The sequence below is a fragment of the Verticillium nonalfalfae genome (assembly GCF_003724135.2).
Source record: "Verticillium nonalfalfae strain VnAa140/NRRL 66861 chromosome Unknown scaffold_34, whole genome shotgun sequence".
Classification (NCBI taxonomy): domain Eukaryota; kingdom Fungi; phylum Ascomycota; class Sordariomycetes; order Glomerellales; family Plectosphaerellaceae; genus Verticillium; species Verticillium nonalfalfae.
This window is the reverse complement of record NW_021167259.1, coordinates 1-26,893: the sequence shown is the minus strand read 5'-3', so window position 1 is coordinate 26,893 and position 26,893 is coordinate 1. Positions and strand designations below refer to the sequence as shown.

Below are 26,893 nucleotides of genomic sequence, written 5' to 3'. Positions count from 1 at the left end.
GCAGAGAAAGAGAGGGCCGTGTGCGCCGTGTGCGCCTTGTGCTGCGATTAAGCCTTGACTTTTCAGATTGAAGGCTATCTCTACGACGTTCGCCTCGTCTTTCCAACATCCTGTCGGTCGGCTTTTCGTGTCTGTTGCGACTTGTTCAAGTGAACCCCCCCCCTTACCCCTTACCATGCCCGTCTGTCCTCTCTGTGAACGCCAAGCTCGAAATCCCAAGCAGCCGTGATCGCCGTGTAACACAGATAGGCCCTCCCTCTTTGACATCTTTCTCGTCATGTCGGGCCCATTTCCAGGATCCCCCGACATCGACAAGTTTGTTCCCTTGCCCACATAGCGCAAGTTCAGGTCGAAGGTGGCAGCACAGTCCTCGCCAAGCTCACAAGACCCGTCGTAGCACCGCCGAGCGACACGCCCCCAACCGGCTTCGTCTCCTTCGCGTCCTCATCAGACACAGAATCGGGCACCTGAGCAGCGGCAGCGGCAGCGGCAGCAGCAGCAGCAGCAGCGACAGCAACATCACGCGTGGTCTCAGCCCGCTTCACCACCGCCACCGCTTCGTCCTCCGACTCGGCCTCCCTCTCCTCCATCTCAGCCTCGACCGTCGCATCGCTGTCGACGCTAGCTTCTCGCACCGCCCGCTCCGCGGCAACAGGCACCGGCACGGGCCGCCTCTGCAGCCTCTCGAGCGGCACGTCGGCCTGTCCAGTGCGGAGCTTGTAGTTGGCGAGCCCGAGCCGCAACCTCAGAATCTGGGCTTTCTGCAACAGCGTTAGCGGCGTCATCTCTCTCTTGCTGGGGACAGGAGCAGGAGGGATGTAGGACAAACCTCTCTTGCCTGCGCGCGCGTCAAGGGCGCCGCCACCACCGACCTCGGCCCCAGCGCAGCAACAGCCTGCTGCGCCAGCTCGGGGTCCGTCATGGCCGTGTCGTCGTGGGCGTTGGACACGATGCTCGCGTCGAAGACGGACGAGACGGCCGGGGAGGCGGATCTCGTGCGAAGGGGCTCTTGTGATGGGTATTCAGGCGTCGTTGTCGCTGTCGTCTTCGGCATCATTGTCGTTTCCCTCTCGGCCTGCCGTTTCCCCGCATATCAGCTTCATGTCACTCTTTGCGGTCTCAGGCTGTAAAGTGAAAAAGAAAGGTAAAAACATACCTCGATGCTGGCCTCACGCCTCGGCGAACAAGGCAAACTTCGCCTCGACGGCCGCTGCTCCTCCTCCGCCGCCGGGTCCTGGCACAACTTCTTGGCCGGGCCGTTCTCCTCACCGCGCGACACGACCTCCTGCAGCGGCCTCTTCAGGCCCGCCGGGGCGCCGGTGCTGAACAGGCCCATGCTCGCTTTGAGGGGCGACCGCGCCGGAGCCGATGCCGCGGACTGAGGCTTGAGGGAGAAGGCGGCGGCGGTACCGGGCGAGCTTGCGTTTGCGTCGAGGGGCGCGAGGGCGCGTCTCTTAGTCGGAGAGTCCATTATTTTCTGAACCGTGGCGGAAGAAGGGTCGACTGTATGTCTCTGTGTGTGTGTGAGGGAGAGAGAGAGAGAGAGAGAGAGTCCGAGTTTTCGGGTCAAGGTGCCCTTTGCTGCAGATCGTGCACTGGGCTGTTCGTGCAGGAGGAAAAAAAGCAATGGGTTGCGTAGGTAGAAGAACGCGGCTCAAATCGCGTCCCACCACAGACGGGCTGTCTCCCAAAAGACAACAAATAAACAAAACGTGGTGTTGACGCTATGGAGCAGGACTGGGTGTACGTAGCCCCAAAAATCACCACAAAGCAAGGTGTATTTCTGAAGTTCGGGGACGGATGAGGGAGGAAGAGAGAGATGCAGAGGGTATCGTGAGAGTCTGGGACGTGATGGGAGAGAAGTAATGGTAGCGAACGAGATTCGGCCACGGCCAGCCAGATAGAGACCGACGCGTGAAGACGAACGGGGCCGACAAGGGGTGCTGATTGAACACCCTCTTCATCCCGCGAGCGGAACGCGTATTGGCTCATTTGTCCTGGGTCGCGTCAAGAGTCCACGGCAAAATGCACCCCCTCACATGACCCCATCCACGCACCCCCACCCCCACCTTACCAACCCCCAAAATCAACAGCTGGCTGGTGCATTACCTTTGCCTCCCCCCTAGCCTTTCAGGGTCCATCAGAGGCGATATTGATGTTATTCCCCTTCGGGTTAGCGCCCTATCGCCTTCGGGGTGTCACATCAGTGTGGCACGCGTTGGTTGTTGGCGTTGGCGTCGTCCTGCAAGGGACCATACTCCCCATGGCCATGGGGAGCCATGACTATGGTACATCGTACATCTTCCATCGTACGTCTTCCATCGTACGTCGGCATCTCCCATGTCACAACGTGCTCACCGTGCCCACACCGGGCTGACGGGCATCCTCGCATCTTGCATCAGCATGGTGCAACATGTATCGAAAGAACAGGATATCATTCCGAGCCGTGTGTACACGGCTACCTAGACTGGTGATGAAAGAAAAATGTAGGAAGAAAAAGACGAAAAAACAAGAGTCATGACCCGAGGGTTGGCTCAAGCATTATGCCCGCACCCCGTATACAATGTCAAATGGAAATCCCAGTCCGTTTCCGTCAAGAACTGTGATCCTCCAACTTTTTTTGGTCATGCTCCACTGCCCATCCTTCGAGAATACGCCAGCGCTTTATTGCTCCCATGCTGCCGGTTCCCCACCGTTCGTCAATCGATACGTCCTCGTCGATCCGCCATTGCTCCATCCTTCTCGAGGGGGGTATATCAACACCGCGAGCCGGAAAAAAAAAACATAATCAAACAGATGCCCTGATGCCCGGATGCCCGGATGCACCCATCCTCTGAAGCACATGCCCAGAGAGAGAGAGAGAGAGCAAAAGAACCCAACTCCAGGGCTGTATCCAGGGCTGAATACGTCATGCTCGACGACATACGTTCCATAGCCCTACACATCCATCCCGTACAGACTAGCGTCAAGCTGCACCGGCTTGTCGAAGTCCACGTGCACGTCATCCCAGTCCGGGTACTGTTCAATCGAGATTGACTCGCCAAACATGCTCGCGTCGAACTGCATCCCGCCGTCTTGCAGCGTTTCAAGCCCGTCCATGTTGATCTTATCGATATCCATAAGCAGCTCCGCGTCCATGCTCTGCCAGTTAATGTCCATGTCGTAGCCGGCGTTGTCCGATAGTTCGCTGTTGGGCTCCGACAGCCCGCTGTCCTTGCTCGACTCGGGCGTGTCGTTTGGTGTCAGTGCCCGGTAGACATTCATGTTGGTCATGGCCCCGTTCATGCCGAAATCAAAAGGACCAAACTTCTGGAACAGCGTCGACGGGTCCACCGTATTGGCCCGTGGGTCCATCGTCGCCTGGGGCACAGCGCCAGATGCAACAGCTTCGCCCGCCTTGTCGGCCCCGGCCTTCGCATTGGCTCCTTTGACTGCCAGTTTGCCGCCAACCTTGCTGGCCGTCCGCTGCATCGAGACGTCACGAGACATGGGCGTCGCTGCCGTACTGACTGGCGTCAGTCCCTGCTTGATCGGAATTGCGCCCGCCGCCTGCGCGTCAGCGACGATCCGCCCGTTCGAGTCAAGGCCGAGGTAATCAGCAAGGTTCTCTTGCATAAACTTGATGGGGTCCTCGAGCGGCTTGACATGCTCCTCCTGAATGTGCGCCTGTCGAGCCTGTTCCGAAGGGAAGCCAGTGCTAGCCATTTCACAGTCGGGCTCGCTGCACAGGAAGGCCGGCTTAGGGGGCGCAGGAGGCGGTGCTTTAACCTCAGGTTGCCGTTTAGCATCTGGGGACGACGTCTTGCTGATTTGCGGGGACGGCGTGGCCTGCGCTGGGTTGGGAGGCGTTGGATGCTCTGTCCCCGTCTTGGTCTTCTTCCGAGGAGGCAGCTGCAGATTGTCTCGGTTAACCGTGGGCTTGCCCACGTAGGCTGGCTGTCCATGTGGCGATTGGGCACCGAACTGGAACGGCGGCTGGCTCGTCGTAGGTGCGGCTGGCGCCTGGCCGCTCTTACTGTTGGATCGATTGTGCATCTTGTTCAGAGCTTGCGTCTGCTTCTCCAGGTTGGCCGCACTCAACGGCGCAGGCGGATTGCCGCCGGTCTGTCCTTGGGGCGGCGCGCCCGCGGGCGCCCGCTTGTTGCTGATGTCCTTGACCATACTCTCCAACAGCTTCACCACGTCGTCGAGCTCAGACTGGCGAAGGCTGAACGTGTCTTTTGGCCTCTGCATCTGGTCGCCATCTTCAAACTGCCTGATGAGGCGCAGTCGCTTCGAATTGGTTAGCACCTGCCAATGCAAAGGAGAAGGGATGCGTGGCACTCACCATGCTGAAATACTTGCGAGCTCTCGTCTCATCTCGTGTGTGCGCAAACCACTTGCCGAGAACCTTGCCAACCCGACCCATATGAACCATGGTCGACTGGAGCTTGGACAGGGTCTGCTGTCTCTCCTCGGCTGACATGGGGATGTCGGCCATGACATCTTGAGCCGCGCTTCTTTGCTCTTCCTGTCCGATCTGCTTGAGACGCTCAAACCAGACGTTCTCTTGTGACTGCGACTGGGCTCTCCTGAGCTGCTCCAGCTTTGCCCTTTGCTCCGGTGTCATGGAGGCCAACTGCTCTGGAGTGAACTGTGGCATCTTCACCGGCATCTGCTGGCGCTGGGGACCGGGTGCCTGAGTTGACTGTTGGGCGGTCGCAGGGGCCGCATCGGCCGTATCGTCAGGACTGGGTCGCTTGAGGTTCTTTCGCGCCGCCGCAGGGGACGGGGTTGGCTGTTGAGCAGCCTTGTTCGGGCCAGCTCGGTTTGCGTTGGAAGCATTAGCGGCTCGAGCCGCAGCGCTGGCAGGTGCCTTCGACTCGGCCGCAGCATTCTGCTGCCGTTGCTGTGCGGCCTGCACAACCTGAGGCTGTGTCGTGGTTGCAGGAACACCTGGTCCCTGCATACCCTGGCCGGGCTGCTGCTGTGGTCCGGGACCAGGCATACCTGGGGTCGAGCGTGAAGCCACCATGGCATTCTGCTGTTGCTGCTGGCGCAACACCATCTCCTGGTGTTGTCGCTGGCGCTGAGTAATGATGAATCTCCGAATATGTTCGTCTGGCAAGTTCGCCGCCTTGGGCTGCTTGTCTCGGACATCCTTGATGTGCTCAGGCGTAACATGCATCAGATTTGGAGGAAAGTTCATCATATTAGGCATGCCAGGCCTCTGGTTCGGCGGCATGACCTGATTGGGACCAGCACCCGGTGGCATCCCGCCCTGCTGTTGGGGTGGTTGTTGCTGAGGGGGTTGAGGCTGCTGCATCATCTGCGGCTGCTGTTGCAATTGCTGTTGCTGCTGCTGCATCAGCTGTTGTTGCTGCTGTTGTTGATGTTGCTGCTGCTGCTGCGCCTGGAGCGTCCTACGCTCCATTTGCTTCTGCATATGGCCTGCAAATTGCTGACGCTGGTACTTCTCCACCTGCTCCATCGTCTGCTGAGGAACTTGGTTCTGCCCCATCCAGGCTTTGAGCTCCCGCCATTTGCGCACCTCGGGGTTGAGGCGGAACTGATTAGTAAAGCCCATGAGCACCTGCGGTGGTACATCCATGCCGTCCATGGCGTTCTGTTGTTGGGGGGTGATGGGCTGGTTTTGACGGACGCGCGCGAGCATCGCTTGCTGCGCGGCAAGCATCTGGGCGCTGCCTGGGCCACCGCCCGGGGTCTGTTGCCCACCGCCGTTGGGCATACCCAGACCATTGACACCATTCTGCTGGTTGAACTGACCGGGCTGACCAGGGCGGTTCTGCATCTGACCAGGGGCCTTGCCAGCTTGCGCCATGGCCTGTAGCTGCTGCTTTTGTCGCTGCTCTTGCCACCTGTTCATAATCTCACTCAACTGCTGTTGCGGCATTCCCATCAGCTTTTGGCGTTGCTCCGCTGACATGCTTGCCAAGAAGTGCGCCATCATGTTCCCACCGGGGGCCGTCGGTCGTTGATTGCCTTGATTGAAGCGCGGGTCGAGGGTGCCCGTGAAAGGGCCGTTTCCTTGGGGTCCCTGCTGCCCGTCCGGAGCATTCATCGCACTCGGTGGTCGTCGCATGGGGGTGTTGAGGGTGTTCATGCCTGGACTTTGCGAGGGGGGGATACCGCCGCCAAGCCCGTTCGGCTGACCTTGCAACTGACGAGCCTGCTGCTGGGCTCGCTGCTGGGCCTGCTGTTGCGCCATGGCCTGCTGCTGGGCCTGCTGCATGTTGAAGGGTGGTTGCTGCTGCTGAGCTTGCTGCGCATGTTGCGGCCGTGGCGTCTGGTTTGGACCCTGCTGTCCTTGAGCGCCTGCGTGCGGTTGGGGAGTGGCGTTGCGGGCTGGACCAGTATTGGCAGGAACGACCATCTGACCCTGCTCTTGAGCGAGTATCCCGGCCTTTTGCTGGTTCATGATGCTCTCCATGTTTGAACTGAATTGAACAATGTCACCTCCAGTGGCCACGCCCTGCTGGGCGACGCCAGGGGTCATCATGCCTGGGTTCATCTGGCCTCTACCGGCTTGCATCATGGGATGTCCAGCGGCATTGGCATTTGGCGGCATGCCTCCAGCCTGCGCACGCTGCGCGGCGTTTGCTTTGGCGACATTGCTCATAGCCTGTTGTGAGTAGAGCCACTCGGCAGCATCTTGTCCTTTCTGCTGGCACAGTGCATATCGATCGGGCCATTTGTTCTGGACAATGCTTCGTGCCTGCTCTTTGGCCTGCGGTGTGGCCGTCATCATAAGCCTGCGGTACTCTGCGGCAATCTTGGCTTGCTCTTGTGGCATTCCGTTTGGTGTTTGGTTCTGCATCATGTTCGGAGGCTGTCCTTGACCATTTGGCATCTGGAACATTTGTTGCTGTGGACCGACGGGCTGTGCACCACCGTTGCCCATGCCCATGCCCATGCCGGGCTGCTGAGGGATCTGAGAAGCCTGCATGGGGTACTGCAGGTGTTGGAAGCCTTGCTGAGGATTCTGACCCATGGGTTGGCCCATCCGATTCTGCATTGCCTGCACGTTTTGGTTCATCAGCAGCTGTTGCTGCTGTTGTTGAGCCTGTGCCTGGGCTTGGGCCTGAGCCTGGGCCTGGGCCTGAGCCTGAGCCTGTGCTTGGGCTTGAAGGTTGTTGTGGAGATTTGACTCGTTATCTTGCCGTCTCTTGAAGAACATGATTGACTTGGCGCTCATTGTGTTCGCGTACGTTTCCTGCAAACCGTGGGTCAGTGATTCATCCTGGGTGAAAGGGTGAAGATGGCGCTCAGCAAACCTTATCGATTGAGGTTGTGAAGGTTTCTCTCTCAAAGTTGAGGCCGAGCTCAGCTGCTTTGACAAAGTTGACGTTAGGGGCGTTGGAAAGTGCGATGTTAGTAACTCTGAAAGGCAGTAAAAGTCAGTCCTGCCCAGGTGAAACAACATTGAACAATGGCGATTTGAACGGTGAATGGGAGGAGGGACAGTACGCACAAAGCATGAGATTTGACCAAGCGCTCCTTGAGTATATTTTCCCGGGGCTCTTGGCCCTGCCAGCCGGTCCACGGGCGCGAATCGTAATCGCGGGACAGGCGGGCGAAGAGGAACTCGTTCATCTGGGCTTGAGACGGCTGCTGTGGCCGTTGTCGGGGCACCATGCCAGGCCCGCCCGCCATTTGTTGCATGTTTGCGGCCATGGCCGCGTTGCCAAAAGGTGACACAAGTGTGTGGTAGTGGTGATGTTTCCTTGGGAGGTGATGATGGCTGAGAGTCTCACACTAAACACCTTTCGCAAGGTGGTGGTCGTGGCAATCTGGGGACAGAAGCGCACCTCAACACCGTGATGACCGAGGTTGGTCTGTCGTTTGTGGGAGGTTTTCAGCGGTAAGCAGCGTAGTCCATGTAGATTTGTGTTGGTGGCTAGAGCACGTGAATAGAAGACTCCGACAGTACGATGTCGTTCGATTGGCGTCGCGGTAGCGAAAAGTGTTCGCCTTTCGCCAGTGTGAGCAATGGGCAAGAATCGCTGCGAATTGCTGCCTAGTAAGGGAAAGGCAATACGCTAGAGTCGCCGGGTGGTTCGTCCTCCGTCGTCCCGATGTGTTTCTTTCGAACTGGAAAACCTCTGCCTCGTGTCTCTTCCTTCGCTTTTCTTTGAAAGAGACCAAGCTGTGGTCAAGTCAAATAAAAATTAATGAAGGTGCCGAGTACGATGACGGATCTGTTGAGGAGGGAGTGGTCGGGTCTGCTCGAAAGCTGATGCGTCGTTTTCGTGGCGTTAAATCCTGAAGCGTCGTGAAGGGTTACACGTAGGGGGAAAAAAGGAAAGGTCGAGAGCTGTGGCGCCGTCCTGAAGCCAACCCGCTGGTGAGGCAGCGAGAGTATGGAGGGTCGATGTCGATGCGATCGGTGTCGCTATGCAGGAGGCGAGTTTGGCGACGACAGGACGCTGATCGACCGAAGACGCTTGGTTTGGTGCGTGGTGGGAATGGGTATTTGGGGGGGGGGGAGGAGAAGGGAAGGCTGGCTGGGCTGGCAACGGGGTGGGTTCCGGGCTAAGGTTCCAGTGGACTCAGAGCTTGATGGGGCTCCTTCGAAGCAACGTGGAGCCAGGAAAGCACGGTCTGCACGGGTCACGGCGCTTGCGTGTGCTTTGGCGGTGCTGAGGTCGACTGCCTGGCGCAAAAGCTGGGACAAAAGGTGACCGTCGATCCTTCGAGTTGCGGCAGCGGCAGGGTGTGTATTCGTTTCGGACTGCGTCGTTCTGGCGGCGTGTCGATGGAAGGATCGCCTCGAAACGAAGGGAAACAGGCCTTTGGGGCCAAGACGATGCGATATCTCGTGTGGGAATGTTCAGCGCGCGGTGACGTCTAGGAGCACCGAGAAGCTAAAGGCTGGCAGAGGCCTCGAGTTCGGGTGGTGAAGGAGGGAGAATGGGGAGAAAACCAGGCTCGTGGTCAGGTCTGTGTAAGTGTGATGAAGGGGCGGCAGAGACACAGACTTGGACAGGCCAGCCCAAACTGGCAAACTGGGGAGAGAAAGTGAGTAAGAGTAGAGACGGGAGGGGGGGGGGGGGCATGGACGGATGGATGGTGGGTGGGCAGTGAAGTGAGGTGGGCGGGCATGGACATGGGCATGGGCAGCAAGGCGGGAAGCCAGTACTGGGATCAAGACTGAGCGCGATGAAGGGACGTTGACATGGGTGGCAGAGAAGAGACGAGGAGGGGGGCAGGGGCGCAGGACAGGGCTTGCTTGGGCGAAGGGATTGGTCGGTGGCTTGCCAATGCCAGACCAGGTAGGTGCCCACTGCCCAGGTACCTCTGTACGTACCGGCAGGGACTGTCCAGGTCGAGTGGCGTGGGGCGGGTCCTTACCTTGTGCCTCCTAACAAGATCCGCATCAGCGTCTTCGTCTCGAGGGACCTTCCAGTGGACTCCAGTGCACCTTACAGCGTTCTCGTCGTCTTAAGGTTGTTTAGGAGGTACATGGACAGATGAAGTCCCGACGCAAGGCAATCCGATGACCCACCTGGACCCCTGCAAAGCGTCTGTCTTAGCGTCCTGGGGTCCATCCAACCTGAGAGGCACATCTATCGTGAGGCAACTTTGCCCGTTCCCCATCCATGGCTACGAACAACTCCCTCGTTGCGCAATGCCCAACCATGGTGAGTCCAGGTGGGCGATGAAGGCCGGATCGCGAGTTCATCACCATGGCAAATGGGTACAGGCAGAGTATGACGAAAGAGTCGCCAGCTAACGTAGCTCATGCACCTCACACGTGTTGCTGGCACCACGGTTGGGTGAATGAATGGTAGGGTGGTGGGTTGGTAGGTACCGACCTTAGGTACCTACCTAAGGTAGGTAGGTAAGGTTGGTAAGGTACGAAGGAAGGGTAGCACGGTACATTGGATGACACCCACGCCCCAAACATGTAGGTACGTCGCCCGTCAACTGACCGACATCACCGTCTTCGATACACAGTACATACTTCGCACCAGTGCTTTGACGTGCCTTGAAGTGCGTGTGGTCTCAATCATGCTGGGGCTTCTAGCAGCTTTCTGCTCTATCGTCTGGCCATTTCTTTCCATGCGACCTGCCTAGGAATTGGGCGAGAGAGTGAGAGAGTGAAAGGAAAAGAGGGGATGAGAGGTAAAACGTCAATTGCGCGACAACCAGGCCAGCCAGGGGCGAAGAAGTGATGCGCATGTACGTACCATGTATCGGGATGTTGGCATGGAATGAACGTGGGTGCTTCGTCCTCGCAATGCTACCGCCTCCCCATGTTCAACCCCAAGCTCCAGGGTGCGGGAGGGGAAAGGAGGGGTGGGTAGTCGAGGTTGTTCTTCTGGTCCAGAGGACCGCATGCGGGTGACTCGTTGATATCGAACCTCGTCGCGGGTGATCAGGGGGGGCTTTGATCTCCCGCCAACCCGATCTTGTCCACGTCAGTCCGAACAAAGATTGTATTCCTTCTTCTCGCTGGCGTGATGAGAGGGGGCCAACAACGTCAGCCATGGGCGTTCTACTGCCTACCTAAGGCAGGGTAATCCTAATGGCCAACATTGTTACCCATCGTCCACAAATGCCGATAGGCTCGGAGGACGATGAAGACACAAGGGGATGAGGCGAGGTACAAGGCACAGGCCATTCGTCAAAACCCCACTTTGCGTGGCAGCCGACAGACATCGCAACATTCCTCCCCCTGGAGCACGGGGAGTCGCTCCATGTTGTGATGCGATGCGCATGTTAGGCAGGTAAGGTAGGCACATGAGATGCTGCGCCGAGGCGAGGGGGAGCAGAGGTATCGCTTGCCCTGTCCAGGTGGGCGAGATAACACAACGCGACGAACAATGCGCCTGGTGCACCCTGAGGGCGGATGACGGAAGGGGTAACTGAAGACAGTTTGAACCAGGATCGAGACAGAAGCAGGAAGCCAAAAGGCAGAAGGCAGAAGGTGGCACACGCACGACACTGCACCAGGGAAGAAATGGGCAGCAATGGGACAGGGGTGCCCCTGCACATGGCGCCGCCCACATGGACTTAGTGCACATCCAACTGACAGGCCTGTCGAAAGCCTGCAGCTACCTTAGGTGCTAGGTACCTGCCTGGACAGGCACTCATCCGCGTACCGTAGGTACCACCTGCCCATGCTTGCCAGCCAGGCCTTGTGGCATGGTACTCGGGGTTGCAGGTCCACCACCAGGCGCCACTGCCTCTCCTGCCATCCTGCCCTCCTGCCCTCCATTCCCATTATCATCATGACCTAGGTGCGTCGCCGTCGTGCGATACCATTTGCTTCGCCTTCATCTCTACTCTCTCTGCTTCGTCGTTGCTGTCTCATCTTTTGGCATTCCGTTCCCTCAACCCCAGGGAATCGCCTTACCATTGACCACAGACTTCGGAGCATTCGGCCAAACCAGCATTTACGGTTCGACACCTGCAACTCTGCCCGTCTCTCCCCGCCTATTTCTGGGGCTGCACACCTCTACGGACGACTGTCATGCCGACCATGACGTGAATCTTTCGTGCGACACCTCCGACACGCCGTCTACAGTCTACCACTGGACGACGACTCATCCGCTCAAACGTCGTCCGATCGGGTGCCTGACACATGTCGGTATCTGCCCCGCCCCCTTCCTCTTCCTCATAATTCCCTTTCTTTGTTGCTCCCCTTCTCACTCTCTCTTTCCATTCACCTTGGCGGGCTTTCGTGCGCTGTTGATACAATGATGCGGCCAACATGTGGCTATCGCTGACGGCTGTTCGGGATGAACCTGACTTTGTATCGGAAAAGCCGACGTGCTAGGCTTGGCTTTGGGCCAGGAACGCTTGGTACTGACCCTCTGCTCCAGTGGCATAGCAGATTTCGAGCTGTCACTGGCGATAGGCCTCGATGCCCGCCGGTGTGCCTGAGTGATCAACGATCCGACCCTATTCCTCAACGCTTCCCCCATTGAGTGGTCAACCTTCGTCATGTGGTTGGTCGACCGCATCACCGAAGCTGTCACAGGGAAGCAAATGGCCACGCTTGCTGATTGATCGAATGACATGCTTTGCTTGTCGCAGCTGATTGCATGCCAGCTGTGTCGCACCCTGACGTGCAGCCTGCTTCATATACTTACTTGAACTCGGTCTGGTATTTTTGATCTTTTTCTGCTTCTCCTCTTCCAACTCTTGCAGTCTAATGGCCTATTGGCAGCAATAGTGAAGCGCCACGTCCAATGTCGTTGTGAATGTTGACTACAAGCATCGGTTGCTGAATCACCGCCCCATCACAGCGACGACTCGTATCCCTCGTCGATGGCCCAGAGCTACTCTATAATCAAAGAAACAGTGATTGTTTATTTATTGGCGCGTATTCCATCGGCTTTGCGCAGGAACTGGTGAGTTCTTCCGTTCATGTTGCCCTGCCCTGACTGCTCTGCCTGCCTGGGCTTCACTTTCAGGACAAGGAGGGGCTGGGCCTGCAGTGAGTGGGTCAAGCGTCCGTTCGCGCCACCCTTCCTCATCTGCCATGTCCACTTGGTACCTGCATGGCTGCAACTGGCACTATTGCTGACGCTGGTGCGAGGACTAAGTGTATCTTGAGCCTGAGGTTGTGTCTCTCTCACCATACTTCCACGTCAGTGTGTACGATTCATCAGATCAACATCAGACTCTCATACTCGATAGTGCGGCTTTGCAAGCTGGAGGGCAATCAAAATGCAGTATCGACGTGTTTTGCCGCCTTCTGCAGGGTACCGCGTGCGGGATCGCGCGGGCCTGGGCAGCGTAAAGATCGCTCTCCTTCACAACAGTCCGCTGATGAGGCCCTGTGTTGCCTGTAGCGAGGATCCATCCCAGACCCACGTAACGTCGAACACAAGCTCTGTGACATCCGAGCGAGCGCAGACAGAACGCTAGCTTGCCATGACTGCAACATTTGTCTTCTCCCTTCGCAAGCTGTCGCCATCGGCCTCCTCATCATTACCAGCACGATTGCCCGCCACACCTCGAACGGCCGTTGACCAGCCATCGATTGACAGGCAAGGCAGGCTCTGAACAACCTCGCCGAATCGAGTCTGGCCTCGACGACGGCGCACGCACCAACAACACTTTGGCTGTCTTCTTCGACGTTCCTCTTCGCCCTGGGCGGGGATCTGTGGGTCCTCTGAACTGTTCCAGTGCGGGAGCTACCCCGTTAGCCTACAATGGTGGGAGACAGCAGCCCAGCCAGGACTCACGCTTTGTTCCACCCACCGCAGCCACTCCTACCTTCGGGTTCACTGCACTTAGTACAAACAAGGCCTGGGCTGGCCTAGCCTGGGCGCTGTACGGATGGCCCGGGTTTTGGCGATTGGTTTTGTCGTTGAGGATGGCTCGCTCGACATCATAGCCCGCCTGGCGGTGAGGTCAGTGACAAAGGTTTCAACCAGCACACCGACATTGACGGGCAGCAGGTAGGCAACTGTGTCGTGGCAGTAGAAGCAGGATCGGCGCCCGAATCAGCAGGCGATCTCCTACTTATTTCCTACCCTCTGCCATGTCACGATCGCAGCCAAGACACGAACTACACCCCTGGCATTCATCACTGACCCCCAGGGACCAACCCCGTCACCGCCGCGCACGGTTCATGGCTATCCTGGTAGACCATGCTGTCACTCCAAGTTCTCTCGTCGCCGCTTTCAATCATCTTGAGGGGCTGCCAGACGTAAAGCCAGATCGTTTCTCCTGCGGCTTGTGGGCCAGTTCCATCTACAAAATGCAGAAGATCTCTGTTGTACAATACTGTGTGTTCGAGGCAGTGATTGTGAGCCATTCGGCAGCCAGCCGTTTGACATGCTTCGGTCGCGTCTGATCGCCAATACACATCCGTCACCCCCAAGCTGCAAGGGGGTAGAAAGACCAGGGGTCCACCAATCAGCAGGGGCCCCTTGGCTTGTCGGGTTAGAGAAGACAAGGGCCCGCCATCTCATGGGTGGTGTTTTGCCTCGGACTGGCCTTGAAGAGGTGCATCCTTGTCATCCTGGCGATGCCCACGAATGCCAGGCTCTTGCCATGTCAGAATTGCTCGCAAACAAGACAGTTGGAAGTGATCCGTTGATTTTATAACACGATGCAATCGTTCAATGATCAATACGGTCTGGCCATCCGAAGGCACAACATGTGGAATGTCGCAATGATCGTTGGCCTGGTTTCCAGTTACAGAATGAAGACTGTAGCAACATGAGCAGGTCAGTGCCAGGTCTTGCCGGCTTGACTCCACGACAGGGTCAGCATCCCCAATGCGAGGTCTCGAGGACGATACGTGTCTACGCAAGACCAACCCATCGGTCTGGTAGCTTAACGATAATCGCGTGTCCGTCAGTCTGTCGAGAGCGTGACAAACTCTATTTGGCAGCCCACCAAGGACTCGACCACTCCCGGGCATGCCGCCGAAGGGCACTTGAACGTGTCTCATCGACCAAGCTCAAGTGTACCAGGCACAACTGCACTCCTCTCGCATGCTACGCATGATGGTTGTTGTGTTTTCCCAACCGTCTGCTTGTCGTTGCCATGTCTGCCAAGGAAGGCTCGGTAATGGGTCAGGAATGCAGTCTTGATTGCCATGCGTAGCGTCCCCACGAGAAATTTTGTTTCTCTCAAGGGACGGAGAGAGGGGTGTAGGGAAACGAATGCAATTCCAATTATTCAAAGAGGGGAGCTGGAGCAGCTGGGGACACCCCTGTCGCGGGCGGGAGCTGGCCTGCGCTGGTTCTTGGTACCACGACAGGGTCGCCATCTACGGGATGGACGGCAGCTAGGAGTTCAGCTTCCGTTGTCGCATCATCAGCTTGGTACGACTGGCCATGACAAGGCCATCAGCGTGGGTGGGTGTGGGTGTCTGAATTTTTGGCCTACGATTCTTCCTTTTCTGGCCGCACAGATGGACAAGCATCATTGATGAGCCAAATTGACACATGCCTTTTCCGGGCAACCTCGTCTCTCGGTTCATTGATGATGGTCGGTCGGTCTGTCAGTCGGCCGGGCAGTATGCTCTTCGTCGCATACCCTCTGCCACCCACCGCATGAATTGATGAGGCGCGGGCCAGGCAACGGACTGACCGTGCGCGCGGCCGCGTAAACTGAAAGAGTGCAACAAAAAGAAGCAAATCAGGGAGACGGGAGCGCAGTAGGTCCTGGCAAGGAGACGGTGGTGGTGGGATTGGGTGGGCGAAGGGGAGACTGGTGACGCCACGCACACGCCGGCCTCGCCCAAAATGGAGAAAGTCTTACCTCGATCAAGGCTGGCTTCGTCGTTGGCGTCTCGCTGGCCCGGAGGGTGGAGGAGGAAGCGCGGTGTGACGGGCGTGTTCTGCGCCGCAGCGAGACGCAGGGAGACGAGGAAGAGGGCAAGGATGGTATTGAATACCTACCTACCAGACGGCACTGGTCATGGGCAGACTGAGAGGGTATGTGGCGGACTTTCTCGACGTTGCCTCGGCGTGATTTGATTTTATCCCATCTTGGTCCTTCGGTCGTATTGACCTTGGCAGATTTGGGAGCCGCGCGGGGCCAAGTCTAAGTTGTCATTAGTTGGCGACGGAAGCTATCCTATGTCTCCCTCTCTCCCTGCCTTTCTCTCGAAATGGCAGGGTTGAGCGAGGGTGACATGGCGCGGCGGCGCTTGAAGGGGGACGGCGGGGGGGGGGGGGCGAAAGTGGTTAAGATGTGGTGGAGGTGGCTTTCTCTCTCACACCGGCACCCAATGCAAGGTCCTTCCTCGGCTGCAGGAACCTGTGTGCGCGCGCGCGCTTGGTTGAAAGGGTCGATCTGACGTTGAGTGGCGCGGCGTGGCTGATGAACCGGGCACTGTTGGACCCCTAGGATCTGCGTCCGGGGTGCTTGGCAGCAGCCTTCTTTTCCCCCTCCCCTTCCCCCGCCGGGCTGCTGGAGTGTCAAGGACGCCACGCCAGCTTTTGGTGGCAATCGATGACCGTTTGGTCACTGGCTACCAGGTACCTACCTACGTACCTAGGTACCTAAGGTAACCGACAAGGCAAACAACCCCTCCCCACACCCAAAGCTGAACCCCCTTGGCCGTTTGCGGTTTACTTAATACAGAGGGCAGCTGCCGAAGCATTCTGTTCTTTGAGGATGTGTGTTTCTTTCCTGTGGTGGGGGGAGGAGAATCATCCTAAATTGTGACATGAGGGGTTTTGAGTCGGTCTGGCTGGATTTGGGTCCGGTTGGATTTGAAAAGAGGATCGTGTTCTGCTTCTTCATCCCCCCTACGCTTGTTGCTGTCGTGATGGTGCCTTGGGCGCGTGACCTCCTTGGTGCGGTCATGGCAAGATTTCCGCTGAGCGATGGCGTGATGAAGGCGATGTGGAATGGCCTCTCGTACGACTGTTCCTCCAAGTGCCCCGAGGAAAGAAAATGGTGCACAGAATGTCGATGATGGCAGGCTTCGTTTCTTTTCTCCGCCACTTTTGACTTTTCCTCACGGTCAAGGCTACTTCCAGTAGTATTTTCACGGCGCTGGTTCATATCGTCGTCCATCTGGTGGTACTACCCAGCAGCCTGCCATTGAGGAGCAGAGGAGCCCCCCCCCCCCTCTGAGGCGCTAGGGTCGATCAATAGTGAGATGATCACAAAAACACATACGAGCATAAATTATGGGCAAGGTAGGCCAGGGCATGATGGCCATTGAACAAGCCTCCGGAGAATGTCTCATGCATTCTCTGACTATTTGGTGGAAGACGAGGCGCGCCATGGCGAAACATCTACAGCAAGCACATGATGAGGTATTTGAGATGGTGTTTTGGAAACCGTGCATCCAGGCAGGCATACGAGTGACTCGAGGCTTTGTCAAACCCGGCAGTGGCTGCCGCGCGCTTTTGCAGACCATTACCCTTGCACATTGGAGGGCCGTATCTGTTTCTTGCGCGCTGAACAAGACCTTGCACGACCGGGATGTCCAGGGGTCATCTGCATGAATAGCCATGGTACAGAGTATATTCAGTGTCCGCTGAGACTTTACATTATCTTCTCCAGTCTGATCTCAACTCCACAGAGTTTTTCGTGGACATGCTTCAAGCAGAGGTTGCTCGTGAATGATACCTGCCGTCTACGTTCTCACCTTGTCATTCCTGGCCACGGAGCATGAACTGATCTGCCCCAACCCCGACGGTGGCGGGAACAAGGGCTGAAGTGGCTCATGGGCTGGTCAAGAATTCTTACCGTCGTGGGCCTATATAAAGTCCGTAATTCCGAGAGCACCGCATATTTGAGTGCGGTCTGCGACCTATCGTGACGTTTCGTGGTGTTGCCCTCGGCCATGTGACGTTGATTCGCTTCAGGAAATGGGACCTCTGTGACACTAGTGCGAGTCTTCCGTTACATACCTACCGAGCCACCGAGCTGCCTTGATGTAAGAGGTGTATGGTATCTTGAGGTGATCGCACCTCATCCAAGACATGCGCAGGAGATGTTTAAGTCTTTTTTTACGCTGCTGTGTATGCTCGTATGGTTTCTCATGTCATCAAACATTCGAGTTCGAGACTAGATGTTGTCTTTGACTCCAGGATTGGCCTGCAACTGAGCCACAGAAGCAAGAAATTCGGCTGCTTCATACTGTGTATTCAAGATCTATGCAAGACACGTTCCCCGAAGTCACATGCAACGGGCACGGTATGCTCGGGTGGGATTTCAACTGTTACAGCAACTCACCAACGGACCAAGCCATGGCAAGTCGAAATCCAAGTCTGGTCATCTATACAAACTTGAAATCGATATGTTCACTCTTTCAACGGAATTACAGTTTCAACTACGAACTGCTAGTGTTGCAACTCCTTGGCATTCTAGCTGTGCTGCAGCAGGATTGGCAGGGTGCTCTCCCATACAAGTGAAGCCTTTCGCACGCCTCGCGATAGATTCCAAGATTCGCTCTTCCCGTGTATGCGGCAGTGTTGCTGTGAATTATCGAGGCACAATGATGCCAAGCCAGCCATGCTCTCTACCAGACGATGGCATACACGTAGCACAGCTGACGCACATGGCTTGTCTCGACGGGAGACTCGATTGGAAGAGCTTGGTGTCACCATGCCGCGCAACCCCAATGGCCACAGGAATAGACAGATGCATAATTCCAAAGCACAAATACAAACATGAGGGGAATCTTTCCAGCAAGGACGTCCGAAGCACGCGTTGCTGAGCTATCCAACCCATTATCTATAGTCACACGCAAAAGCCTACAACCCGTGATGTCTTCGGTGCGCTACAACTACCCAACCGCAGTTTGACTGATAACGATAAGCTTGCATGTTGACTTCCCCTCGTGATCACCACAGATCATTCATGGCCGCCGCATCTCCATTGCCCTTTGCCATTTTCGATCCACGCCAATGCTGTCAGGACGCCTCGTGTCTTGCAGCAACAACGCAATTAAAGCTCTAGCCTTCTCAGTCCCGCGACCGACATCACCCATCAAAGCCCGCACCCGGTTTTCGACCTCAGCTGTCATCATGGCTCCCGATAAGACTGCCCTCGACTTCATCGACTTTGTCAACGCCTCTCCCGCCCGTGAGTCTACCTGGACAAGCGTGTTTGTCTGCCCTTCGTCTCTCTGATGCCTGAAGTACAGCCTACCACGCCTGCGCCAACGCCGCTGCCCGCCTGGAGAAGGCTGGCTTCAGCAAGATCAAGGAGCGAGACTCTTGGGCGTCGACCCTCCGACCCGGCGGCAAATACTACCTGACCCGCAACGGCTCCTCGATCGTCGCCTTTGCGATTGGCAAGAAATGGCGTCCCGGCAACCCCGTCGGCATGATCGGCGCGCATACCGACTCGCCCTGCCTCCGCATCAAGCCTGTTTCGAAGAAGGGCAACAACGGCTTCCTCCAGGTCGGCGTCGAGACGTACGGTGGAGGCATCTGGCATAGCTGGTTCGACCGCGATCTCAGCATTGCTGGCCGGGTGCTTGTCAAGGACTCCACCGGCACCTTCACACAGAAGCTCATCAAGGTCGACAAGCCCCTCCTGCGTATCCCGACACTGGCCATCCACCTTGACCGCAGCTCGAGCTTCGACCCCAACAAGGAGGTCGAGCTGTTTCCCATTGCCGGTCTCGCGTCGGCAGAGCTGAACAAGAGCGCTTCAGAGACACAAGTGGAGGGCAATGAAGAGGCGGAAGAGGATTTCAAGCCCCTCAGGGACCTGACGGAGCGCCACCACCCGCACATAATCGACGTCATCGCCTCGCACGCTGAGGTCGACGCCTCCAACGTTGTGGACTTTGAGCTCGTGCTCTACGACACGCAGCCCGCTTGCCTCGGCGGTCTCAACGACGAGTTTGTCTTCTCCCCGCGTCTCGACAACCTCGGCATGACGTACTGCTCCATCATGGGCCTCATCACGTCGCTCCGCGACTCGGCCGCCCTCGACGAGGACCACACCATCCGGCTGGTGACCTGCTTCGACCACGAGGAGATCGGCTCGACGTCTGCGCAGGGCGCCAACTCGAACCTCCTGCCGGCCATCCTCCGGCGGCTGTCGGTGCTCCCCGCGGGCCGCAGCGACACGGCGTCGGACGCGTCGTACGACTCTGTCAACGACGCCCTGCCGCACCTCGAGGAGAGCATCCAGTCGACGGCCTACGAGCAGACGCTCAGCCGGTCGTTCCTCGTGTCGGCGGACATGGCGCACTCGGTGCACCCCAACTACGCGGGCAAGTACGAGGCGTCGCACCAGCCGGCCATGAACGGCGGCACCGTCATCAAGATCAACGCCAACCAGCGGTACGCGACCAACTCACCCGGCATCGTGCTGCTGCAGGAGAGCGCGCGCCACGCCGGCGTGCCGCTGCAGCTGTTTGTCGTGCGCAACGACTCGCCCTGCGGCAGCACCATCGGCCCCATGCTCAGCGCCAAGCTCGGCGTCCGGACCCTCGACCTGGGCAACCCGCAGCTCAGCATGCACTCGATCCGGGAGACGGGGGGCAGCAAGGACGTCGAGTTTGCGGTGAGGCTGTTTGAGAGCTTCTACGAACGGTACGGCGAGCTCGAGGAGAAGATTCTGGTGGATTAGGGAGCGGGGGGCGGGGGCGATGGCAACGACGCGGCGTCTGGGCGAGTGAATGGAGTCGTGCGTTGGGCCTTGGGGGCGAGGTGAATGAAATCAAACATGGCATTATTTGTTACCAGTTCGTGCTGCCTTTGTACTCGTGCTCTACAAAGCTTGTGGTTTTCCGAACATGGCCTCAGCTCTTACGTGTTGACGTTGGCCTCCCCTCCCCTACTGGCAGGATCAAACGGCCAAGGGACGTACATTCTCCACGCTTGCCTGTTGAATGGAAGACCCAGGATGCAGAGCTGCAACTCTTGAATAAGGTAGGTGGAGGAGCTGGCCTTTCAAGGCTCTCTTCTTCACCCCTCTTCCATCAACGCCACCGAGCGTAGAAATACCTTGGGCTGCCCGAGATTCGAGTCGGCTTTCTTTCCTCCACCAACTAATATACCTCGATCACCTCGACCTCGACCGAGCTCACTGATGGTGCTGATTGATGGCCCTTTCCTGTCGTTCACCTAGAGACCAGCGGGCCTCTGTACACACTCCCTACATATTTCAGATTTTTACCAACGTCATCACAACCCGGTCCTACGAAGAAGTCAATGTCACCGAGAGAGACGGAGAAGCAGCCGAACTATACCATTTACACATTCATTCGAGAAACGACCTAGATTTGTCATGTGCTCGCAAGCTCCTGCCTAGATTCATATCACGCTTCGAGGAGGTCCCCATCCTGGGAGTCCTGTCTATTCTGTTTTTTCCCAACACAATCTCTGGACTCGTCCGTCTGCAAGCTACCACAAGGGCACCCCGCAGGCAGCATGTGCCAGACGGTCTACTACAGCTACAGCTGCGGCCACCTCGAGTGCGTTGTCTACCGCTGCCGCCGCATTCCGGCCCACCCGTCCAGGTGGGAGCTCTACGACTGCGTCACGCGCGCGGCCGCCGACGGGTCCTGGAGGACGAGCCTGCGCGAGCCGTGCCACGACTGCGTCGAGGCGGAGCGCCTGCGTCGGTGGACGCTGCAGCGCGGGGGCCGGGCGGCGCCTTGGAACCTTGCCGGGCGGCGCATGAGCAACGGCACGCGCATCAGCCAGTCGGCGTCTGCACCGAACATCGGCGAGGTGCAGAATCAACAGCGACAGCAGCAGCAGCAGCAGCAGCACCAAGTTGCCTCGCAGCAACGGCTCGTGCGGCACGTGCAGGGGAGCCGTGACGGTTCGGCGAGCAGCTCCTCTAGCATGGGCTGGGACGGCCGGGTGATCAGGCCGCTCGACTCGAATTACCTGGGCAACATTGGGCGGATCACGTTGGACGGTGTCCACTGGGAGGACGTGACGGCGGCGGAGATCTTTGAGGCGAGATTTTGATGCGTGCTCGGCTCTGAGAACGGACAGATGGGTTAGGCTGGTGACCGGGTGCTGGGAGATGGGAGGCGCAAAATCTGGGACACTGGACAATAGGGTCGTCGGTGCGGGGAGATAATATCGGGTAGTCCTTCAGCCCAAACCTGAGGAGGCGGAAAGGGGTGGTGATGAACCATAGAATACACTCGAAACTTCAATATGCTTACCAACCTAAGGCACCTATTCCTTACCTACTACCTTGCCTCACCTGCCCACGCCCGACAGACTGCAAGTGAACATGTCGCGACAAGCCACGAGGGAAGGCCCTCCCCCCGGGATGGAAGGACCCCTGGCGCCGCGGCTGCACCTGACAGGAAAAGGCCCGGCGCCGAGTGCAGGTGCAAGTGAGCGCACGCAGAAGGCCCGGTCGAGAACTCGATATGCAGTGGAAAAAGCTGGGGCTCGGCGGACCCAAGCGAACGGTTGGAGAAAAGTTGGGGAAAGCTCGACCCATGCGGGCCATGCACGATGCCATGTTTGGTCTAGCGCCATCAATCGGGCCGGACCAGGATGGAGGGGCTAGGCAGGAACGGATCTGGCGTGAAAAACGGAAGGAAGGTCTGTCTGTCCTTTGCGACTTCCCCAGTGGCCGAGGACCCTCAAGACCTCATCATCGCCACACGCCCGCTCAGCATCTCGCACCTCGCACCTGCACTTCAGCACCTGAGCTCCAAAACCCCTCGTCGACAGCCTGAGAAGAGGCATATTCCGTCACCTGTGTTTCTGCCGTCCGAAAACCACGATACTGCGACGGCAAGTCTCTCGAACCTGCGCCTCTCTTTGCGCAGCCCCAAATCCCCACCACATCGCCAGCCTGCCATGGCGCCCACTCTGCCTGTCACAAGGCTGGCCCTCGGCTACCCTCCTTTCGCCTGCGACTTTGATCCCCAAGATGCGACCCGTCTCCTTGTGAGCGGCGGCGGCGGCGCCAACAGGAGCGGTGTTCCCAACAGGATAGTGAGTCCATGGCCCACCACTTCCTCCTCGGCTTCTGCGCCGCGTACAGAAATAGGCTGACCCTCCACCAAGACAGCCGTTGACGCGCCCTTCGCCGAGAACCCGCGCATCGCTGCCGAAGCCGACCTCAGCCGCGACGAAGATGCCGTCAACACCATCGCCATCGGCCAGAAGAAGCCCGGCGGCAGCAACAAGGCCCCCACCTTTGTCTACGCCGGCATCAACTCGAGCACGGCCGAGCTCGAGAAGGGCAAGAACGAACACTTCCGCGTCTTCTCCATGGCGCCGTCCAGCAGCAAGTCCGAAAAGACGGCCCACACGGCCGTCCTGAACGAGCTGTCGCGGACGGCGCTTTTCCAGCATGGCGAGGGCGACAAGGAGACGTACCAGCGCCTGCTGCGCGTGAGCCCGCCCAACCCAGAACGCCCCGGCCAGAAGCAGGTCGGCGCTGTGGCGACGGGCTTCGCCAAGCGGTCCCAGATTGTCATCTTTGAGGTGACGCCGGGCCAGCCGCCCAAGTCTAGGGGTGTCTTGGACATTTCGCGCGAGGCCACCGACCTTGACGTCATCCAGACGGGCGACGACAGCTTCCAGGTGGCATACTGCGACGAGCGCGAACTGTTCGTCATCAACGTCACCAAGGACGATGTCACGGGCCCTGATCTGGCCTACAGCATGCCCGAGGACGGCACAGGTGTCCAGCCCAGCTTCAGGGCCATCCGCTACATCTCCCCCGTCTTCATCATGGCGCTGTCGAACCTGCCGCGGAACTCGGGCGTCTGCCTCAACGGCATTCGCCTGCCGTCTGGGGACATTGAGGAGGGCCGTCTGGCCGTGTCGGCAAAGCTGCCGCGCTTCATGACGCGCGCCGCCTCGTTTGCCGTTCGCAACGTCAACACGCCTCCCGGACCCGGGGACCGTCTCGGCAACACCCAATTCGTCATCGCCGTCGCCAGCTTCCAGACGATATCCCTCTACACCGTCGAGCACCGCTCCGCTGCTCACCTCGACCTGCTGATTGAGCTCGTGCCCGTCATGGCGTTGAAGGACGTCCACCCCCTCAACATTACTTCTCTCGCTCTCTCTGCCTTTGCACCGCCCAAGGCTCCGAACCCCACGAACCTCGTCATCAACCTCGCCTCCGTCTCCCTCAACAATGACGTCGCCATTCACACAATTCCCCTGAAGAAGCTCAAACAACAAGGCGCGCCGGCGAAGAAGGCTGGCGGCCCTCCCCGCCCGAGCCGCTACGCTGTGGCTCTGGTGCCCCCGAGCAAGGCTACGCGACCCCTCATCCTCCTGACCGTCGTCGTTGTCATACTCGCCGCGATCGCTCAGTACGTGCTCAAGTCGGGCGTCGACCCGTCCGAGTTCTTCCCCAAGGGTACAATGGTCACGCCCGGCAAAGGCGGCGCGCGCGCCGTCGAAGCTGTGCTCCCCGAGGTCCTTACGCCGGGCGAGTTCCTCGCACGCCTTGTGCCCGAGGCGACAACACCCCAGGCGGGCGAGGTGTACGTTGTCCGCGAGGACGCCATCCCTCACGCGGATCTCGAGCAGGCGCAGGGCAAGGAGAATGTCGCTGTGCCACCGCAGATCAAGGCGGAACTGCACGAAGACACGCTGAAGGGGAAGCCGGCGCAGTCGTGGGATGAGCTGAGCGCCGAACAGAAGGCGCTCTGGAAGGCTAGGCTCGAGGACGCGGGTCACTGGGCGGAGCATCTCGGGACGGGCGTCTTCAAGGGCCTCGTCTTTTCGCAAATTGCGGGTGCCGTCGGCCAGGCTGTCGGTGGATAGACCGGGCCGTAGTGATTGGTAGTTGGGGACGGGTGGTGTCATGATGCAACGGCTGTGAAGGATGAGGCGTCATGTCTGTAGAGTAAGACGATGTAATGGCAGGACAATCTACGCATGTCTTGAGAATTTTACACTTTTTTTTTATTGTAATTGAATTCTTCAGGTGCACACCCACTTGGCATGTTCTTCCACTTTTTCATTTTCCTTTCATCTTGACTTCTTGTATCCGATCATGGCCCCTCGGCCGCCTCGAGATTGACATGCACGCTCTTGGCCACGGTATACGCCTCGATGCCGGCCTCGCCCAGCTCCCTGCCGACGCCGCTCTGCTTGACGCCGCCAAAGGGCACGCGGTAGTCGGTGTCGTTGCTGCTGTTGATCCAGACCATGCCGGCCTCGACGGCGCGCGCGACGCGGTGGGCGCGCGCCAGGTCGCGCGTGAAGATGGCGGCGCCGAGCCCGTAGGCCGAGTCGTTGGCCAGCGCCACGGCCTCGGCCTCGTCGCGGAAGCGCGTGACGGCGGCGCAGGGCCCGAAGATCTCGTCCCGGAACACGCGCATGCGCGGCGTCACGTCCGTCAGCACCGTCGGCGGGACGAAGAAGCCGGTCCCGTCGGGCGACGACGACGACGACGACGACGACAGCGACGGCGGCCGTGCGGCCTCGCCGCCCAGGGCGAGGGTCGCGCCCTCGGCGACGGCGTCGGCGACGCGCGCGAGAATGTCCTGCTGCTGCTTGCGCGTGATCTGGGGCCCCTGGAAGGTCGAGGGCGCAAAGGGGTCGCCGAGCACGGAGACGTCGCGGACGACGGCGAGGAAGCGCGCGAGGAAGGCGTCGTGGACGTCGTCGTGGACGAGGAGGCGCGAGGTGGCGGTGCAGACCTGGCCGGCGTTGGCCATGAGGCCGACGTGGGCCCAGCGGGCGGCGCGGTCGAGTTCGGCGTCGGGGAAGACGAGGAGCGGCGACTTGCCGCCCGTCTCGAGGGTCACGGGCTTGAGGGTGGCGGCGGCCAGGCGCATGACGGCGCGGCCGGTCGGCGTGCTGCCGGTGAAGGCGAGCTTGTCGACGCCGGCGTGGGCGGCGAGGGCGGCGCCGGCATCGGGGCCGCGGCCGTTGAGGACGTTGAGGACGCCGCGCGGCAGCCCGGCGGCGGGCACGAGGCTGGCGAGATAGAGCATGGACAGGGGCGTCTGCTCGGCGGGCTTGAGGACGAGCGTGTTGCCGGCGGCGAGGGCCGGGGCCAGCTTCCAGCCGGCCATGGACAGCGGGTAGTTCCAGGGGATGATCTGCGCGCAGACGCCGAGCGGCTGGCGCAGCGTGTAGGCGAGCTTGGCGGGGCCGAGATCCATGGTCTGGCCGTGCCTCTTGTCGGCCCAGCCGGCATAGTAGCGGAGCACGGACACGAGGTCTGGAATGTCCTCGGTGAGGCTCGCCGACAGGGGCTTGCCGTTGTCGAGCGTCTCGATGGTGGCCAGCGTCAAGGCGTTGGCCTCGACGAGGTCGGCGAGGTTGTGGAGGAGCTGGCCCCGTGCCGAGGACGACAGGTCACGCCAGGACGGGTGCTGGAAGGCGGCACGGGCGGCGGCGACGGCCGAGTCGACGTCGGATTCTGTGGCGGCATGGACTGAGCAGATGGGTTGTTCGGTGCTGTCACTGTCAGACATGTGCTGAGAGTAGTCTCTGAAAGAAATGGGCCTCACAAGGGGTTGACTGTTGTGATCTGCTGGCCGTTGCTGCTGTTGACAAACTCATTGTTGATAAAGAGGCCCCGTGGTTGCTTCCACGTGACACCATTTGGTGCTGTCAACTCAATTTCCAGGCGGCAGTGTGCTTCTGCGCTCAAGTTGCGAGAGAGGAAGGATAGACATGTTTGCTGCCGTGGCCGTACGGCTTGACGCAGGAGAAGCGGTCTTGGTGCGCAGCGCATGGTGGTCTTGGTGCCAGTATTTGATATTTGATGATGAATCAAGAAAGGGGCCCTCCGAACACAAACATCAGAAAACGAGAGCAGTAGGACAGGGTACCAGGAGAACAACAGGACCAGCGCAGACTATCCCCGATGCTCTGATGCCATCCTTCTGAGGCTGCCTGTCGTGATCACCAACAGGCCTTCGAGGCAGTCACGATGTTGGACGTTGGAGTGCATGTCGCTGAGTCAGCAAAACCGGAATGACAGTCACATGACCAAGCCGCACGTGGCCCCCTCCAGTGCCGAGCACCTGATCCCAGCTGCGGAAGGGCGGACAGCAGAAGGGCGGACAGCAGACGGGCGGACAAGCAGATAGACAAGACCCCCTTGCTCGCTTCATCGGCGCCGTGACGCTTCTTCTCTTCCCTCCCTCCTCTGCTGTCAACCACTTCATCATCTCCTCCTGGTGTCTCGCTCCTCGCTCCTCGCTCCTTGCCCCCTGCTGCATCCCGCCTCCGGTGAGGCGTCAAAAAAGAAAAAAAAAAAACGAGCAATTCCTTTTTTTGCTTCTTCTTCTTCTTCTTCCATCCTCCTTTGCCTTTGCTTCTTCCCGCCTCGTGGTCGTGATCCTTCCCCGCTCCAACCGCGTGCCCACCAACTAGAACTCCAAGGCGCAGCCGAATATTTGATTTGTATGCCGCTAACTCGCAAGCCGCGTTCCACTTTCCACTTCTGTTCCGCCACGCCTGTCTCACCCGTAAGCGTCTGCCCAACACCAACATGCATCGGCCACGATGGTGCCCGAGACGTGAGCCGCACCCGG

General features: G+C 58.8%; 6 protein-coding genes across 6 annotated transcripts; 3 read left to right on the top strand and 3 right to left on the bottom strand.

Annotated features, from left to right (window-relative positions):
* Nucleotides 1-344: 344 nt before the first annotated feature.
* On the bottom strand, nt 345-1,471 carry D7B24_005473 (uncharacterized protein; the record flags this gene model as incomplete). Its single annotated transcript, XM_028639625.1, has 3 exons — nt 345-761; nt 830-1,075; nt 1,157-1,471. The coding sequence occupies 3 exons, from the start codon at nt 1,469-1,471 to the stop codon at nt 345-347; spliced, it is 978 nt and encodes a 325-aa protein (XP_028495990.1).
* Nucleotides 1,472-2,937: 1,466 nt separating this feature from the next.
* On the bottom strand, nt 2,938-7,674 carry D7B24_005472 (uncharacterized protein; the record flags this gene model as incomplete). Its single annotated transcript, XM_028639624.1, has 4 exons — nt 2,938-4,272; nt 4,328-7,213; nt 7,275-7,380; nt 7,472-7,674. The coding sequence occupies 4 exons, from the start codon at nt 7,672-7,674 to the stop codon at nt 2,938-2,940; spliced, it is 4,530 nt and encodes a 1,509-aa protein (XP_028495989.1).
* Nucleotides 7,675-18,461: 10,787 nt separating this feature from the next.
* Nucleotides 18,462-20,022, top strand: D7B24_005471 (uncharacterized protein; the record flags this gene model as incomplete). Its single annotated transcript, XM_028639623.1, has 2 exons — nt 18,462-18,519; nt 18,581-20,022. 2 exons carry the CDS (start codon nt 18,462-18,464, stop codon nt 20,020-20,022), a joined length of 1,500 nt encoding a protein of 499 aa, XP_028495988.1.
* An 803-nt stretch (nt 20,023-20,825) lies between these two features.
* Nucleotides 20,826-21,374, top strand: D7B24_005470 (uncharacterized protein; the record flags this gene model as incomplete). The annotated part of the gene is made up of 1 exon (XM_028639622.1): nt 20,826-21,374. One exon carries the CDS (start codon nt 20,826-20,828, stop codon nt 21,372-21,374), a length of 549 nt encoding a protein of 182 aa, XP_028495987.1.
* A 546-nt stretch (nt 21,375-21,920) lies between these two features.
* D7B24_005469 (uncharacterized protein) lies at nt 21,921-24,161 on the top strand (the record flags this gene model as incomplete). The annotated part of the gene is made up of 2 exons (XM_028639621.1): nt 21,921-22,367; nt 22,440-24,161. The coding sequence occupies 2 exons, from the start codon at nt 21,921-21,923 to the stop codon at nt 24,159-24,161; spliced, it is 2,169 nt and encodes a 722-aa protein (XP_028495986.1).
* A 230-nt stretch (nt 24,162-24,391) lies between these two features.
* On the bottom strand, nt 24,392-26,088 carry D7B24_005468 (uncharacterized protein; the record flags this gene model as incomplete). Its single annotated transcript, XM_028639620.1, has 2 exons — nt 24,392-25,808; nt 25,862-26,088. The coding sequence occupies 2 exons, from the start codon at nt 26,086-26,088 to the stop codon at nt 24,392-24,394; spliced, it is 1,644 nt and encodes a 547-aa protein (XP_028495985.1).
* Between the last annotated feature and the right edge of the window lie 805 nt (nt 26,089-26,893).